We start from the raw sequence: 16,648 nt of genomic DNA, 5'->3' as shown, positions 1-16,648 counted from the left end.
GTATAGCAGCCTCTGCCACTGGTAGGTAGATGTGAGGCATATAACTGTAAAGTGCTTTGAGTACTCAAATGAGTAGAAAAGCAGTCCATTTACCATTTATGTTTTTTTCCCTGCATTTTTGGAGAACTTCTGCATGCCTCACTCATTCACTCAATTTCACCAGTTTCCCTACAGTAGAGGAAAGCAAGAAAAGGAAAGTTTGCTTAGAGCCCAGTTCAACACACATTTCGATCTGGATCTCTCAGCCTCAGACTTACTAACTCGCATCAATAACTCTGTGGCAGATATTAAAGCCATGTCACATATTCCTTGTGGATTAGTGTTAGTGCAATCCAGCTGCACATCTGAGGTACAGCGCTTGCTTTAATTCCGTCAGAACACAAAGGTGCTGAACTTTTTTAGAGTCTGAACTTTACATTCATTCTTCATGGGGAAAAAAGACCAACCCCATGCCTTATGAGCTTAATAGGAAACACGTCTCCCTCTCTCTTTAGTTCTCTCCACTGCAGGAGGAAACAGTGGGCTGGGGACAAATTTCAGGTGACCGGTCTGGTTTTTTTCCCCCTACAGTGACTTTGTCTGCACCTCCTCTGGTGCTCTTTGCTCATAATTCCTTAAGATTAATTAGTCCGCACTCTGCAGATCCTGGGCTTGGGGTGTCCTTTTGTTCCCTCTTACGTAAGCGTCCTGGAAAGCCGATCGCTACTTTGGTAATTGTGTGATACAGTGCAAGGGGCCTTGACTCAGGTCCCTTTGTACCTCACACAGTGTAATGAAGTCATACAGCTGGTCTCTGCTTTATCCTTTCGGAGATTCTGCTGCTAGCCTTTCAACTCCTTTCAGCCCCCACCCCCCACCCCCCATCCTCTTCAAACCCAAGCGTCTTCCACTGTCCACTGCGTCTCCAGTTCACACCGGGAGAATGCGGCACTCACCAGGATAACATGCCTCTCGATGGGCATTCTGACACCCCACTGCCAGACAAAAGACTGCTATCCAGAGGAATAACAACAGCACCTTGAGCGCGGTTTAACGCGGTGAGGAGACGGCAGTTTCCCCTTTGCCTGTTTTTTGTCCTTCCTCTCACGCCTCATACAAGGCTGGTCTCCCGGGTTTGCCGTCACAACGCATCAGCTCCGCAGCCGGACCAAAGGAGGGCCGGCGCAGGGGGGAGAAGCAGCGCCCGAGGGCAACAGGCTTAATGATGAGATGAAGGGGAGAGGAGAGAGAGGCAGGGGAGAGGCAGGAGAGAGGAGAGAGAGGGAGGGGAGAGGAGAGAGAGGCAGGGGGGAGGCAGGGGAGAGGAGAGAGAGGGAGGGGCGAGGAGAGAGAGGCAGGGGGGAGGTAGGGGAGAGGAGAGAGAGGCAGGAGAGAGGAGAGAGAGGCAGGGGTGAGGAGAGAGAGGCAGGAGAGAGGAGAGAGAGGGAGGGGAGAAGAGAGAGAGGCAGCAGGGAGGCAGGGGAGAGGAGAGTGAGGCAGAGTGAGGGGAGAGTGAGGCAGAGTGAGGGAAGAGTGAGGCAGAGTGAGGGAAGAGTGAGGCAGAGGCAGGGGAGCGCGCTGAAGCCGGTCACACATTTCGAAGGCCTGTATCACTCACCCCTGTTAGCGTCGGGTAGAGGGGGGAACGCCTCCCTTCCAGTTCGTTCTTCCTCCTTCTAAATTGAGCTGTTAGACCTGTGCGCTGCTCACAGATGCACACGGCAGGACAGGCGTGTTGCTCGGCACGCTTTCTTCAGACGGCAGACACACAAAGGCAATCTGCAACCCCCCCACCCCCACAGGGGCCTGCTTTATCTACAGACGACGGTAAACAGGCTTTCTTCAGCTCCGCAACCGAAGGCCTCACTTGAACGCTCCATTCCACTCCTCACGCTAGCATGAAAGGCGGCTCGCTCAGCTAACATTCTGTGAGTTTTGGCAAAATAACATGATTAATGGGCTGTTCTGGTGCGTGCTTTATTTCATTACAGTGTAACATTTCTGTAAACTGTTTATTGTAATAAGGCCGAGTGGGATCGAGGGGAAAATATGTATTTCACACTTGAGTTTCATTCCTAATGTTTTTTTTTTTAAATTATTATTCTTTAAGCCCTGTTTTTAGGCATTCTAATAAATACACAAGATAAATGTTTTTTTTCTTCCCCTCCAAACTGAATAAGAACCCGCCCCCCCCCCCCGCCCCCACCCCACCCCACACTGCATCTATCATGTCGACAGATTTCCACTTTGTTGCAGTTTACAAGAGGTTATAAATGACTTTTTCCGCTTGCATTACCTGTAAATATGAAATTTGGAAGTGTACAAAACAGAAAAGGAGAATGCTCCCAGTGCTTTATATATATATATATATATTAAAAAAATTTCATCCAGTCTCTGAAAGGACGCCAGAGGGGACCAGGACGGTGGGGGAGCCTGACTGTTGAAAATAAGATGCTAAATTTTCAGATGGAAATGCATTAAAGTGGCTGGCGTTTGGTGTTTGGGACAGGAGAGACGTTTTCCCGGCTCTCTCTCACTCTTGCGGCACATCGGCGATGGAGACGAATGACGTGCCGGGTGGCTGCTTTCTGGCTGGCGACCTGTTAGCTTCTGACACACATGTTAAAGCCAGCGTGGAGAGGCGTTTCTGCGCGTGAGAGCTGGCTACTTGGAGGATGGAGATAATGAGGGGGGAGAGAGAGAGAGAGAGAGAGAGAGTGAGACAAAGAGAGAGAGGGAGAGGGAGAGAGAGAGAGAGAGAGAGAGTGAGACAGAGAGAGAGAGGGAGAGGGAGAGGGAGAGAGATAAAGACAGAGAGAGAGGGGGAGAAAGTGAGAGAGAGACAGAGAGATAGAGAGAGAGATAGAGAAAGACAGACAGAGAGAGAGGGAGAGAGAGAGAGAGAGAGAGAGAGAGAGAGAGGGGAGCCATGCGTCTGAGGGCTCCCGCCGTCACGTTTACAGATGGATGTAAACACCATCCCCTCCCAGACGACCGTGATCCGACATATTTCCGCTAACTCGAGGGGACGGGGTGGACACGGAACGCAGGGTGCTTTCCATCTGTGCCCTTTAGCCCCCCCCCCCCCTTCCCAGAATTCTCCTGCCAGCGATGACATGGTCAGCGTGGCGTTGTGACTTAATGAGAGTAATTAGTGGGAAAAAGCGGCATGCCGGCGGGCCCTGCAGTGATGGCCGGAGCGGCGGTGTTTCCCGCTAACCGGACGTGGCAGTTCCAGGAGGAGATTAACAGCAAGCTGCCACTGGTCATCTCCTCTCCTGCACCCTGCTATCCCTGCCTCTGTTTCATACATCAACCCTCCACTAGCACTCTCTCTGTGACGCACGCTTTCCCTCTGATCCATCTTCTCTTTATACGCAATGTTAAACGTGCATCATTTTTGTAAATAAGCAATATTATAGCGTATGCAACTTAGTTTCAAATTATGTAATTTTATACCTAGAGTATGCCAGCATCTGTATTCTAGCATCTCTTGCATAAAATAGCTGCGGCTAATTGTGCCCATTGTCTAAATATTTATAAATAAAGCTGGCAACTCGCCTTGAGGCTAGGCCTTGATGAAGGGTTTCTGCTGCAATATTTAAGCAATAGTAAATTCATTTGTGACTAATTTTATTCGTCGTTCTCATTCAATGTTTGTTCAAACTGAGATGAACCAACTGTGTATTCGATGAACAATCAATCTACAGTCTCTGTGAGTCTGAGTCAGTTCGCAAAAGTGTGTTGGAATGACGACACAGCAAGAAAACGTAGGTGCTATAAAGTGTTCATGAAGGTGTCATGTAGTTATTGTAGAACCTTTAGAAAATGCTACCAATCATACATTTCTAGATCAGACTTATTTGAATTGTCGGGCTTGTTACCTGGCTGAGGTGGCATGATCACTAATTGATTTCAGTAATTTAATAATATGTAATAACTAAGCCCTAAGTTCTCCTACTGAGAGGCGTGCGCTGTGTCATAGTTTATGAGCAAGAGCTGGAAATAATCTTTTTTTTTTGTGGTACTATGACATGGGCTTGCATTGACCGGTACAGTACCACATCCCACTGCTGAGTTTTGCAGGTCTCCCTTCCTGTTTTCCTCCTTCTAGAACGCTCCCGTGTCACAAAACAGCTGAATCAGGCGTCTGGCCAGACCGTGTCTTTCCGCTGTGCACGACAGCACCTGCGTGCGTGTAGCAGCAGGCAAGCTGTCACTTTACGACCGCGGACAGTAGCCATCTCGGTCACCCAACAGCGTGACGCTTCGGTACTCCTCCTCCGACAGCCTCATTAAATCAAGGTGTTGCTGGAAAATATGGCCGCCGTGCTAACGGGTGAAGCAGGGTGTTAGACCTGGAGCGATAAGAGCCCTCACCTCCTCCGCAAACACCAAAAAAAAAAAAAAAACGCTTTCTTCTTTGGCCGCGGTCCTCGCTGTTTCTCTCCGAGCAGTCAGAAGGGTTTGTGTTATTTTTTTTGCTGGAGCGCCCTCACTTCCTGTTGGGATTCAATTACCTGTGGTGTTGTTTAGATTTCAGAGTCCTTGGGCTTCTTCTGAGACTTTAACCTTTTTGTTCCAGCCAGCTGGAATGGGGCTTCATTAAATCAGCTAGTTGACTCCTCTTCGGGGTAGCCGCGGTGCCCGGTAGCGACTCTAAATGTCAGAGAAACAAAACGGAGCAGAAAAGAAATAGATGTGACCTCTGTGTATGTTAATTATGAATCTTAAAAAGGCGCCGTGTTGAGCAGCCACTGTTTTCCTCTTAATTGTGGGTTATGGAAGCCCTCCCAGCTTGATCTGCTCTGCTAGGAACAAGGTTTCCAAACAACAGGTGGCTGGTCTCGGTGTGTCAAATATCCTTTAATGAGGGAAAATCGTGTTTACAAGGCTCCTGTATTTTTACCATTTTGAGGATTTTCCACACCTCCGCTGCCAGACCTTTACCTTTTTTTTTTTGCTTGTTGGAGTGTCGTTAGCGCAGCATGGAAAATTGTGACCTCCCCTTAATTCTTGGCTCAAGCCAGCGAGAGTAAACATATTGATGTTCCTGTGGAGAAACCTACACAGCCAATGGAATCAAACACACACTTTGCTTTGATTGGTTTGCTGAGGAGCGTTAGCCTCTTGTTTCTTCACTTGCTCATGGTTCCTGGAGTACACTGTGTTTGTTTTGCAGGGTTAAATGTTCTCTTTGCAGCATAGAAATATAGATTTTTTTTTCAGTGGTACATTTGCAGTGTTTACTCATTAGTTATTAGTATTACTGTATGTGCATCACATTTCTGAATTTTTATTGTGAAAAGTCCTTATATTTTGTTGCCCACTTGTTCACACAAATGTGACACAGGAAATGGTTTACGTGTTAAAAGTAAAGAAACAGCGTTCCATTAATTACGCAAGTGTATTATGCTGTTTTTTTTTTTTTTTCTCCCCGTCCTGGTTTCAAGCCCACAGGCTATCTGTAGCCCATTTGGGGTTTGTTTACTTTGTACTCACTGAGGGAATGCAGTATTGCCTAATTTTATGGCCGCAAACAAGCCAAAAAAAGTTTGTGGTGTTCAATTTAATATTTTAACTTCTACTTTTCGGGCTCGGAGAGTCAAAGTCAGTTTTCTGAAAACTTTCAAAGACCAGCTTTCTCCTGGCTGTTGTTCTAACCTGTCACTGTAAGTGTATGGCATCAAGCTAAGGGTGCCAATCCTCTCAAAATCATTTACTCTGTCAAGATAAAGATTACATATGGAATTACTGTAAAAAGGATCTTGCAGTGGTTAGTTTTGGAAAAAAAAATTGAATGAACTTCTTGCATATTTACCATATCAGAGCAGGTACATGCACTTTCTGTTGCTGTCAGTTTATATTACATTAATTGGCTATTTTATTATGATAAACAGCTACATGCAATACGCCATATTCTTCCAAATAGCTTGTAACAAACAGCTAATAAACAGTATCTAGTTACTTTGCCTATAAGTTAACACTGGACTCAGGACATTGGAGTGGATGGTAGGACATTATGGTGACATTTCTATGTCAAAAACAGCTAGTGGTTGCTGACACAGCATGGTGGCCCAAGAAACATCCTATCACTGTGAAGGCATTGGTGCTCTACTGCTGCGGACCCCTGTCAGACAACTGGTCATACTTTGCATTACATTATTATCATTTAGCAGACACTCTTAGCAACTTACATAGGTTACATTTGTCTCCATTTAGCTGGATATTTACTGAGGCAATTGCATGTTAATACCTTGCCCAAGGGTATAGCAGCAGTGTCCCATCACGGAATTGAACCAGCAACCTTTTGGTTACAATCCCTGCTCATGACCACTATGCTACACTGCCGCCATAGTCAACTAATAACACAATCTAGACACTTAATTGGTGTATTAGTGAAAGGGTGTGGCTTTTCCCATAGTCCCAAGTCCATACAGTCGATCAAGGAGCCCAGTTTCGTTATCAGAATTGTGGTAAAATAATAGAAAGTCTGACCTTGATTTTTTTTTTCTCACTCTTTCCCCCAGCTGGACAGTGCCACGTCCCTCATCCAGGCTGCTAAGAACCTGATGAATGCGGTGGTGCTCACAGTCAAGGCCTCCTATGTGGCCTCCACCAAGTACCAGAAGGTGTACGGCACGGCGGCCGTCAACTCCCCCGTGGTCTCCTGGCGCATGAAGGCGCCCGAGAAGAAGCCCCTGGTCAAGAGGGAGAAGCCGGAGGAGTGCCAGACCCGGGTTCGAAGGGGCTCCCAGAAAAAGCACATCTCGCCCGTCCAGGCCCTGAGCGAGTTCAAGGCCATGGATTCCTTTTAATTAACGTTAGAAGATGATGACGACATACACACACTCTCTCACACACACACACACACACACACACACACACACACACACACACACACACACAAAAAGAGAGCTTAGCTTAGAACCTTTCAGTTTTTGTGTTCATTTTTTTTTCCTTTTTTTGGTCCTTTTGTTGATCTAGGTTCAGCTTACGGACACACTCCTGCCAGCCTCGTGTCCGCATTTAAAATTAGAAGGATTAGCTACCCATCCGTGTGTGGTACAGTTAGCATGAGGCAGACCGTGCCAACCTCTCTGGGGCAGACTGTCTCAACCAGCTGGTGGGGCCCCAGCGTTATTTATTTTAGCTTAAACCTGTGAAAGCCAAGCTCTGACTCTCGCTGTGAAGAAGTGAAACACAAGGTAAAAAAAAAAATAAAATAAGTTGTTGATGTCGGTAGAGAAAATTCTACACAAGGTCGCAGTATTTACAGTCTCTGTTATGTACATCTTTCCATCTCAGTAATGGATTATTTAACCTTGTGTGGAATTTTGGTAATACTGTCCTCCTTAATAACACATTTACTAACATTTATTAATGTCGGAGTAAACATCAACAATATATTTTTCACTGATTTGCAACTTATCACTTTACCTTTACAAAAGAAAGTTGGCTAGTATGTTTGAGTATAAATGGAACCTTAATCCCTTAATCAAGGTACTATATTATTATTATTATTATTATCACTTGGACATGTGTACAAAGGATAAACATCGTCAAATCTTCTGGATGGAAATGCTCATGTCAGCTATAGCAGTTTAGACATACTCACTCAATGGTAAAGGGATTGTATGAGGTTATCACTTTTCCTGACCTTAATACTCTTTTGGGTTTGAATGTTACCTGTAGTGATATTATAACTCTTATGTTAAACCTTACTTGAAATGGTTAGTATCCCAGTCATTTTTGCCCTTGTTCTTAATAATCCATATGGTGTTATGATGCACATTATGGTATCTGGTATTGCCTTTTTGAATTTATTTATTTAATTATTATATCTCTAACTATTGCTGCCGGGTTGGACAGTGCGTAGAAAGTAACGAATTTAGACGAGGAGCGGTCTGAGTAGTTGTGTGGATTGCTTGGAGAATAGTGTCCTACATACCTTTGTATTCACAGTTCTCTAATAAACCTTTCAACTTAACTGTGCAGCTCTCGTTTTTTCGTCCTCTTATTTTAACGGTGGGGCCAAGGTGACCCCCGGGGGGGGCCACGGAGAGGAGGAACGGGGGCCGTTATTGAGCGGACGAACCCACGTCGATCTTCATTATGAGGGAGAGGGAGGGCGAGCCGTGAGCAGCTCCAGGGTGGGCGGGCGTTTCCGAGCGGGCAGAAGCGCTGTTATCAAAGGGCTCCGATATCCATCCACCTCCCTGCAGCTTACAGGAATACACTGCTTCTCTGATCTGCAAAAACTTTTTTTTGAACTTAAAAAGATCTTGCCAGTAACGGTCACCAGCCCTCAGACGCACTCCCGTGTAGACGTGTTTTTGGGAAGCGGCAAGGGCGTTCGGGAGTGAAGGGGAGATCTTCTATGAGGAGTTATCCAGACCAAGAAGATGGGAATTAATACTGTAGACAGACAGGGGAAAAAAAGAGCTAAATTATGCAGTAAGGGTTGATCAGATGTTCTGAAATTATCATTACATCCAAAAACACAAATTAAGTCAGTATGTTAAAGTGAGGGAAAAATAGTGAAAATATCAATTTCCACATTTTGGAACAAAACTGGGTACGCGATCAAACCCCATGCAATTTTTATCACTCATTACTAATGGATTTGGCCAAAAAGGCGGCTTCAAATCCTCTGGCTTCTGTTTTGAAATGCTTGGAAGAAAGTGTGTGCTCTGAATGTGGATGTGCGAAGTTGTACTAAAACCCATAACATACTGTCACAGTCCTGCTCTGGAGACAGTTCTCTCTTTGCACGTTAGCTGGGGCTGCGACTTAGGACAAGAAAAATCCTCTTCTTGGCTGAAATGGATATTTATTTGCTAATGAACTAATTCTGCAGTGTTTACAAGGAAATAATCTAATATATGCACTGTTGATTACTTGGCAGCATGGAGATTTTTTTTGTTTGTTTTTGGGGAGAAAGCTGGTTCTGTCATGGAGCAATACAGTCTCCTGATTGGCAGTGCAATGCAAATGATCTAAGAACATGCAACCTGATTGGCTGCCACTGAAGCAGGAATCAGCATTATTGGCGCTACAGGTTGGCACTCATAGCAGTTCTGAAGGGCAGAAAAGAATTCAGGGGCAATACCTACATGCAAGAAAAGAGCAACAACTACTGCCAAAGACCGAAATAGTATTACTCACCTGTCTCTTATCATCTATGCAGCCCACACATGCCTCCCGAGGTGTTACTGAAGAAAACCGTGCCAGTTTATTCAGCGCTGGCTCCTTTGACGTTCCCACCCAGAGCGGGGAGAAGGCAGAAATGCCACCAGCTTACGCTGAACCCGCTCAGTCTGCATTTAATTAGCGTGTTTTATTCACTTAGGTTAGACGCTAACAAGTCAATCAATCACGCGACCACGTCCAAACAGAGTATCAGGTATCTCCGAAGCTGACGGGGTCAATGTACACATTGATTTTTTTTTTTTCCAAGTTATTAAAATGTATGCATTTTGTAAACTGAGGAGAATGTGTAGTTGAGGAGCCGCAGTGTAAGATGACGGAGCAGCTGATGGATGGGGAGACCGACACCTCGACCACACGAAGCAGAGGCTTTGCACAGGGGGAGAAGCGTGCCGGGGCGGAAAGCCATGCTGCGCTATTGGTCCAGCAGGGGCCCCTGAGATGTGTATTAAGTGACGGGCAGGCGGTTTGGTGAGGGGGAGGGGGAGGGGGGATGTGATGGAGATGATATGTGCCAGGTGCTGTTTGCTGACTCGAAGCGGGTTGGTAAACAGCGGGGTTGTTTCTCGGCGAGGTCGGAGGGCGCTGGCGGAGTTTTTGGCACACGCGGCGGGGTCTTTCAGATCGGTGACTGTGGCGCGTCTGTCAGGGGGGACCTCCTGACGGGCGGGGGGGTAGAGGGGGACGGCCCGCCTGCGGAGAGGCGCAGCTGAGAGCGAGCAGCAGGTCCGGAGAGAGGCGCGCCGGTGATGGATCACCTCCCCGCGGCGCTCCAGTGGGGCCGCCTGCATTCCTGCGAAGATGGCGGCCATGCGCACCGCCAGGCCTGCCCGCCTGCTCCCTCCCTCCCTCCATCCATCTATCCATCTATCTCTCTTTCTCTCCCCGCCTATGCTCTCTGCCTTCCCCCCTCTCTCCTCTCCTCTATCTCTTTCTCTCCCTGCTCCTCTCTCTCTCATCTTCTCCTCCCCCCCTCTCTCTCTCCCCTCCTTTTCCCATCTCTCCCTTTCTCTCTCTCCCCTTCTCTTTTGCACCCTCTCTCTATCTCTCTCTCTCTCTCCGTCCCTCCCTCTGCAGGTGGGAGGAGGAGCAGTAGCAGATCTCTCTAAGCAAAATCCCAGTGAGGCCCCACAGGCCTCTGCTCAGCTTAATTACTGTGTATTTAGGACAGGACACAGTGAGGACGGTTACAACGGCGGGAATGCAACGCCATCTCAGAGAAAGAGAGAGAAAGAGAGGGAGAGAAACAGAGAGAGGGAGAGAGAGAGACGTCCCCGAAGAGCTACCTTCTGACACACAGGATTTATAAAATTCTCCATGTGATCCTAAAATTGAATTGATCTCATAAGCCTTACTCCGCAGCATGCCGAGCGGGACGTACATATATGAATCACTAACACCCTTAAAACCCCAAAGCACCCAGAGACCCATGTTTTTTTGGTCTGGCTCGTATCTCCAGAGCTTAAGAGCAAAATAAGCATCTCCGAGCATCAGAGACAGGGCTGAGCGGCTCATCTTTCTTCACTGCCAAACGCCGATCCCCCGGTCCAGGCCCGGAAGATGGCAGTAAATAAACAGATTTTTATTTTACATTTTGCCAGATGGTGGGTTAATGTGCGAAAGCTGCCACCATTTAAATGACAGAATTACAAGAAGGGAAAAAGGAAAGAAAAAAAAAAACTACTCAAAATTCGAACAAGGTCACAATAAAGTTACCCATCACGACATGATGGAGGAACGAAGAAAAAAAAAAAGCTGAAGTTAACAAAAAATAAGGCTGATTTATGGACGTCTTTAAATGAGACATGGTGAATGGGGGTGACCTCCACTCGGAATCCTGTCACTGGAGCAAGAGGCCTGCAGTCAGTGGCGGGAATCATATTAGACACCAGGGGGAATGTAGGAGTCATTAGACTTTGATCATAATCTCCATCTGCAGCCTGGCTTTACTGCTGTTGATATTAGCTCCTTATTGAGTGGGGGTCGTATGCACATGGGTCCCTCTGTATCGGCGGTGCTTCTCTAATGAAGACAGAAACGTTAACGCTGACAGGGGCTAAATGGCGAAATATCGGACATCAAGCGATGTTCTTCCGGATGGTCGGACAAGCTCGCTGGAAAGGCGATCCGTTGCGCTAGTGGGCTCTCGTGCCCTTGTTCTTATGAGTCTCAGTTGTATTTTTTTTTAAATTTAATTTAGCAAACGTGCCCCCTGCAGAGGGACAGGCACATGAAGCTTCATGGACCCCATAATGTGTGATGGTACCATGTGCTCTCACTCACTGACTCGCATGGACTAATCAATAGACTTACCATAGCAAAAGTCCATAGTTGGCTGAAATCAGGAAGCCAGTGGTAGCACGCGATAGATTGTGGGGTTCTTTAGGTTTCGCTTTCCTGCCTCCAACACTGAAACCGTGTAGAAAGCATGGACTGAAATGATGACGCCTAACCTTTTCAAAAAAATCAGATAAATAAATAAAGATGCGTGCTGAAACTTCGCATAAAAATTTTATCACGTGCATGCTCGATGTGTGTCAAAATCTGATTGTTGCTATTTTACCAGATGCCAGTTTCTGCATGTACTGCTGTGTATGAGCTATAATTTTAAAATGCTATAAAATATAAAATCTATAATTAATGCCTAAAAATGCCAACATTATATTCAGTTCATGTATGTCATATGTTAATGAATGCAATCAAATATGAGATTTTTGATTGCATGCATTAACATGTGACTTTGGCAGCCAGCTCACCAGGCTTCCTCTCCCCCGTGGCTTGAGGGACCGGGGCTGCTGTCCGTCTGCCTGCTACACGCTGGCCTGGCTGGTGGGGCTTCTCTCCGCCTGCTACACGCTGGCCTGGCTGGTGGGGTTTCTCTCCGCCTGCTACACGCTGGCCTGGCTGGTGGGGTTTCTCTCCGCCTGCTACACGCTGGCCTGGCTGGTGGGGCTCCTCTCCGCCTGCTACACGCTGGCCTGGCTGGTGGGGCTCCTCTCCGCCTGCTACACGCTGGCCTGGCTGGTGGGGTTTCTCTCCGCCTGCTACACGCTGGCCTGGCTGGTGGGGTTTCTCTCCGCCTGCTACACGCTGGCCTGGCTGGTGGGGTTTCTCTCCGCCTGCTACACGCTGGCCTGGCTGGTGGGGCTTCTCTCCGCCTGTTACATGCTCCTTCCTGGCCTGGCTGGTGGGGCTTCTCTCCGCCTGCTACACGCTGGCCTGGCTGGTGGGGCTTCTCTCCGCCTGCTACACGCTGGCCTGGCTGGTGGGGCTTCTCTCCGCCTGCTACACGCTGGCCTGGCTGGTGGGGCTCCTCTCCGCCTGTTACATGCTCCATCCTGGCCTGGCTGGTGGGGCCACTGCCTGCTTTGTGCTGGCCTGGCTGGTGAGGCTGTCTGTCTGTCTGCCTGCTTTGTGCTGGCCTGGCTGCTGGAGTTCCTGCCTGCCCGTTCCATACTCCATCTCTGCCTGGCTGCTGGGGCTGCTCCCTGCCCCACACCGGCCTGGCTGCTGGGGCTGCTCCCTGCCCCACACCGGCCTGGCTGCTGGGGCTGCTCCCTGCCCCACACCGGCCTGGCTGCTGGGGCTGCTCCCTGCCCCACACCGGCCTGGCTGCTGGGGCTGCTCCCTGCCCCACACCGGCCTGGCCGCCGCCTCGTCTCCCTGGCCTTGCAGCTAAAGCACACGGAGAGTCCCCCAGCAGGGCCCTGTCACGCTGACTGCTGCCCAGTTCTGTCTAACTGAAAAATGACAAACCCCCTACATGACGACACCTCCGTTACAAGGTCACCTGAGCGCCGTGCCAAATGCCCAGCTGGTCACCTGAGCGCCGTGCCAGAGGCCCCCACGGCCCTTTAATTCAGCTCTGAAAAGAACACGCCTGACCCGGCCTGTGCACACAGCACCGCTAACCTGCAGCTCCGTAATCACTGCAGGTTCAGGTGTGAGCTCGGATTTAGCTGACGTGTCTCTTCTCTCACTTTTATACTGTGTCTCTCTCGTACAGTATATTATATATATAGTTATTCATCTCTCTCTATCCATGCATATATTATAATTAAGTATAATATAAATATATATCGCATGATACTATTGTCATTTAGCGGACGCTCTTATCCAGAGTGACTTACATAGGTTACATTTTTTACATGTTATAAATTTATGCAACTGAATATATACTGAGGTTAAGTACCTTGCCCAAGGGTACAGCAGCAGTGTCTCAGCTTGGAATCAAACCAGCAACCTTTTGATTATGAGCCTTGGCCGTGGTCCTTACCACTATGCTACACTGCCGGCCCGTAGATATATAGTGTATATCTGATAATTAATGTCAGAAATCATACACCGACAGAGCTCTCCACGCATATTTATTCATTCCCCTTGATTATTAAATGAGAAAATAACAGAAAAAAATGTCCAGCTTAAATCCTCCCCACACAGACGGCTCGGAGGCGGCATGGATTTCAAGTCTCCAGAAAGCATGTCCGGCGCACTCCTTGCCGCCTGAGAGGGATGTCAGAATCATTTTTTATCGCAGTGTATGAATTTGGCAGAGACTCTCTGCCGGGGTGGGCCATGACGGGTGAATCCAAACACTACTCCAGTACAGGAGCTGGGAGTCAAGTGTCCATCTGCAGTTAAATTACAGGTATCCTAATTATTCAAAAAAAAAAAAAAAATTGAGGAGCGGGTGGAGTGGGGAACGGGGGTAGGTGGGATTGACAGCCCTGTTATTGAAAAGCACAGAAAGTAATATGTGTGAACTAATTGTGTGTAAGATTGTTCAAACAGCAATTACCTGCTCTGGCTCCGCACCTTGGTTGGACGCTCGGCCTAATGAACGGGCCGGCCGGAGAGGCTGATTTGCTGACAGAATAAAAGGAGCCAGACAGGAGTGGTGGGAGGAAATATAAAACCGTCACACATAAAAAAGGGCTGCATTTTAGCCTGAGTGGGGCCTGCGTAGGACAGCACAGGGAATATAATACGCTTGGGCCAACATTGCTGGGATTTTAAAATAAAAGGGTGGTGGTGATGTGTGTAGGGGTGTGTGTGTGTGTGTGTGTGTACATGATGTCCTTAAAGAGGAGTCCTTGAATGCTGGCCAAACCCACAAAAAGTTACTTAAGCTCTCCACGTTTGTTTTCCCCGAGCGCCGTCGTAAGGCTCTCTGACTCATCAGACCGGCCCCATCTCCTCCTCTCATTGTGCTGTCGATGAATCACTAAGTGACCAAACCATCCATTATCCTTTTACAGTTATGGTCACTTTATATATTCATACTTCATACTGAGCCGACAATTCTACATGATTACGTTACAGTTCATAAGTAAATGTGTAATGTATTTGAATGGCAGTGTAGTATAGAAACCTCATATCTGTATGCATGAGGTGTTACCACATTGACAAAATCAATGTGATTTTTTTTTCATCTTACTGTGATCTTTGACTACAGATCTTTAATTTAAAAAGACTCGGGGGCCCTGAATTTGTGATGCCAGAACTTGAACCACTCATGACCAAAACCATTAAACTTTCCCCTTTAGTTTGGTGTTACTCCTTGTCAGCTCTCTCACTCTTTTAACTGTCATATTCCCTCATCCCTGACTGTGCTGTCACTCAGATGCCTCCCTGCCTCTCAGCGGTGCCCCCCCCCCGCCCTGACAGCGCTATGCCGGCGTACCTGAATACTAATGACCCCTGTCAATGACTCACTCGAGCGGAAACCCTCAGCTTTAATGGGAGTCGGTATTAATCGCCGCTAATTGTTGCTTTGCTCACAGCGGTCCACGCGACTGGAATGCGGCAGCTCGTAACTCGAGAGCCGGGAGTCTTTGAAGTGCCGATCTGACGGACACGCCCTTGTTCAGCGAGCCAGCAAGGTTCTGTGAGAACACGGAGATGTGCGGTTACACCTGCCGCTGCCGCCGCCGCTGCAGAGCACGACCTGAACACTGAGCACGTTTTCTGCAGGGTGAGCAGAGCCGCGCAGGATCTAATCATCGTTTGACGCTCCGCGTGGCAGAACGGACGAGGTGTTGCTGATCGGGTTTGTGATTTTAAACGGAGAGGCATTTCCAGCTTGGCTACATTGAGACCGTGAAACAATATCCTGAAACAATTTCACAAACCACTTTCGCTAACGCTCACCTTCACTTTCTGGGCTCTTAAGCATTTTAGCCGAACGTTTTATCCTTCTTCCCCACATCGAACAAAAACAAGTTCAGGAGGTCTATCATTTTATTCACACTGAGTGATCTATCAAAAAAAAAAAAAGTCTGTGGAGGAGAAAAGATCATAGACTTTGCGAATCAAAAGACTATACAAATATGCACCTGCTGGATTTACATTTATATGGATGCCATACTCTGAGGAAGAAATCAGAGAACGTGTAATTACAGAGACAACTCACAAATTAGATTTAATGATGCTGTAGTGAATGCACTCTCATTTGATGAGCCAAACTTCCTAAAAATGCTCCTAATTTGATGGGACTCTCAGCTCGATCACTAACACCTATAATCTATGATTATTTCATTGAAAGTGCACTGCCATTGTGGCTTCATGAATCCCATGGTGGGCGGGACTACCCTGTGCCGCCAATCATCGACTCGACTGAACCAATCAAAAGACTTTTTTACTCCATAGCAAAACACTGTAATCGGTTCAAATTAGTGAATTAACTAACAGCACATTATAGATCCACCTACTTGGGGGTTCGTGACATGTCACTCCCCCATTGACAACAGGAACCTAAGTTAAATATTCAGACTCAGGGAGACCAAGACACCATATTTTTTGGAGAATGACAGCGAAAGAGATGGGGAACACATTTCTCTGTTGAAAAGCACGACACCAGCCACAGGCACTGAGGCTGTGTCAGACTGGCTTCTGAAAACTTGGTTTTGAGACGATCACACAGACCATATGTCTGTAGTACTGACTCCAGTAAACACATTGGTTTCATAGTGTTTGCCTAGATTTCCAGCATATGAGCACTTCGTTGGTTTAATATAACCCATCTCACTGCCAGTGTGTAAAGCCAAAGGGGGCTACGTGCATTTTTTTTCTTCCATATTCACTCAATAACTCCAGGTGATCACTGCTCTTTTCCCCTCCACATATTTGCGTTTTGTACAGTATTTCCCAAGGCTCCATCAATAGCCCTGGACATGAGTGTCAACATTTTAAACAGCAGCAACAATGACAACCACGACAATAATAATGACAACCACAACAATAATAACAGAAGGCTTGACAACTGTGGCAGACCTTATGAGGTGGCACCCAGCCAGATATCTTGCATCTTACCTGACTGAATTTAGTCGCATTACTTGAATTAACTGACTACACTATTTATGCTGTCTCAGTCAGCTGTAGCAGTTGCCTGAGCGATCGGCCAAGCCCGCTCTTGATATCCACTGACAACGACTGGAAGCAGCAGGGACCCTTGTTGCGA

General features: G+C 47.4%; 1 protein-coding gene across 1 annotated transcript in view; it reads left to right on the top strand.

Annotated features, from left to right (window-relative positions):
- Nucleotides 1-7,245, top strand: part of ctnna2 (catenin (cadherin-associated protein), alpha 2) — a 413,128-nt gene extending 405,883 nt beyond the window's left edge. Inside the window, exon 18 of the mRNA XM_036516446.1 lies at nucleotides 6,510-7,245. Within this exon, the coding sequence (XP_036372339.1) occupies nucleotides 6,510-6,797 (288 nt within the window). The 3' untranslated portion in view covers nucleotides 6,798-7,245. The remainder of the gene's footprint in view (nucleotides 1-6,509) is intronic.
- Nucleotides 7,246-16,648: the final 9,403 nt, after the last annotated feature.

The sequence above is a fragment of the Megalops cyprinoides genome, chromosome 22, assembly GCF_013368585.1.
Source record: "Megalops cyprinoides isolate fMegCyp1 chromosome 22, fMegCyp1.pri, whole genome shotgun sequence".
NCBI lineage: Eukaryota > Metazoa > Chordata > Actinopteri > Elopiformes > Megalopidae > Megalops > Megalops cyprinoides.
Note: the sequence above shows the minus strand (reverse complement) of the source record. Positions and strands in the feature narration are given on the sequence as shown.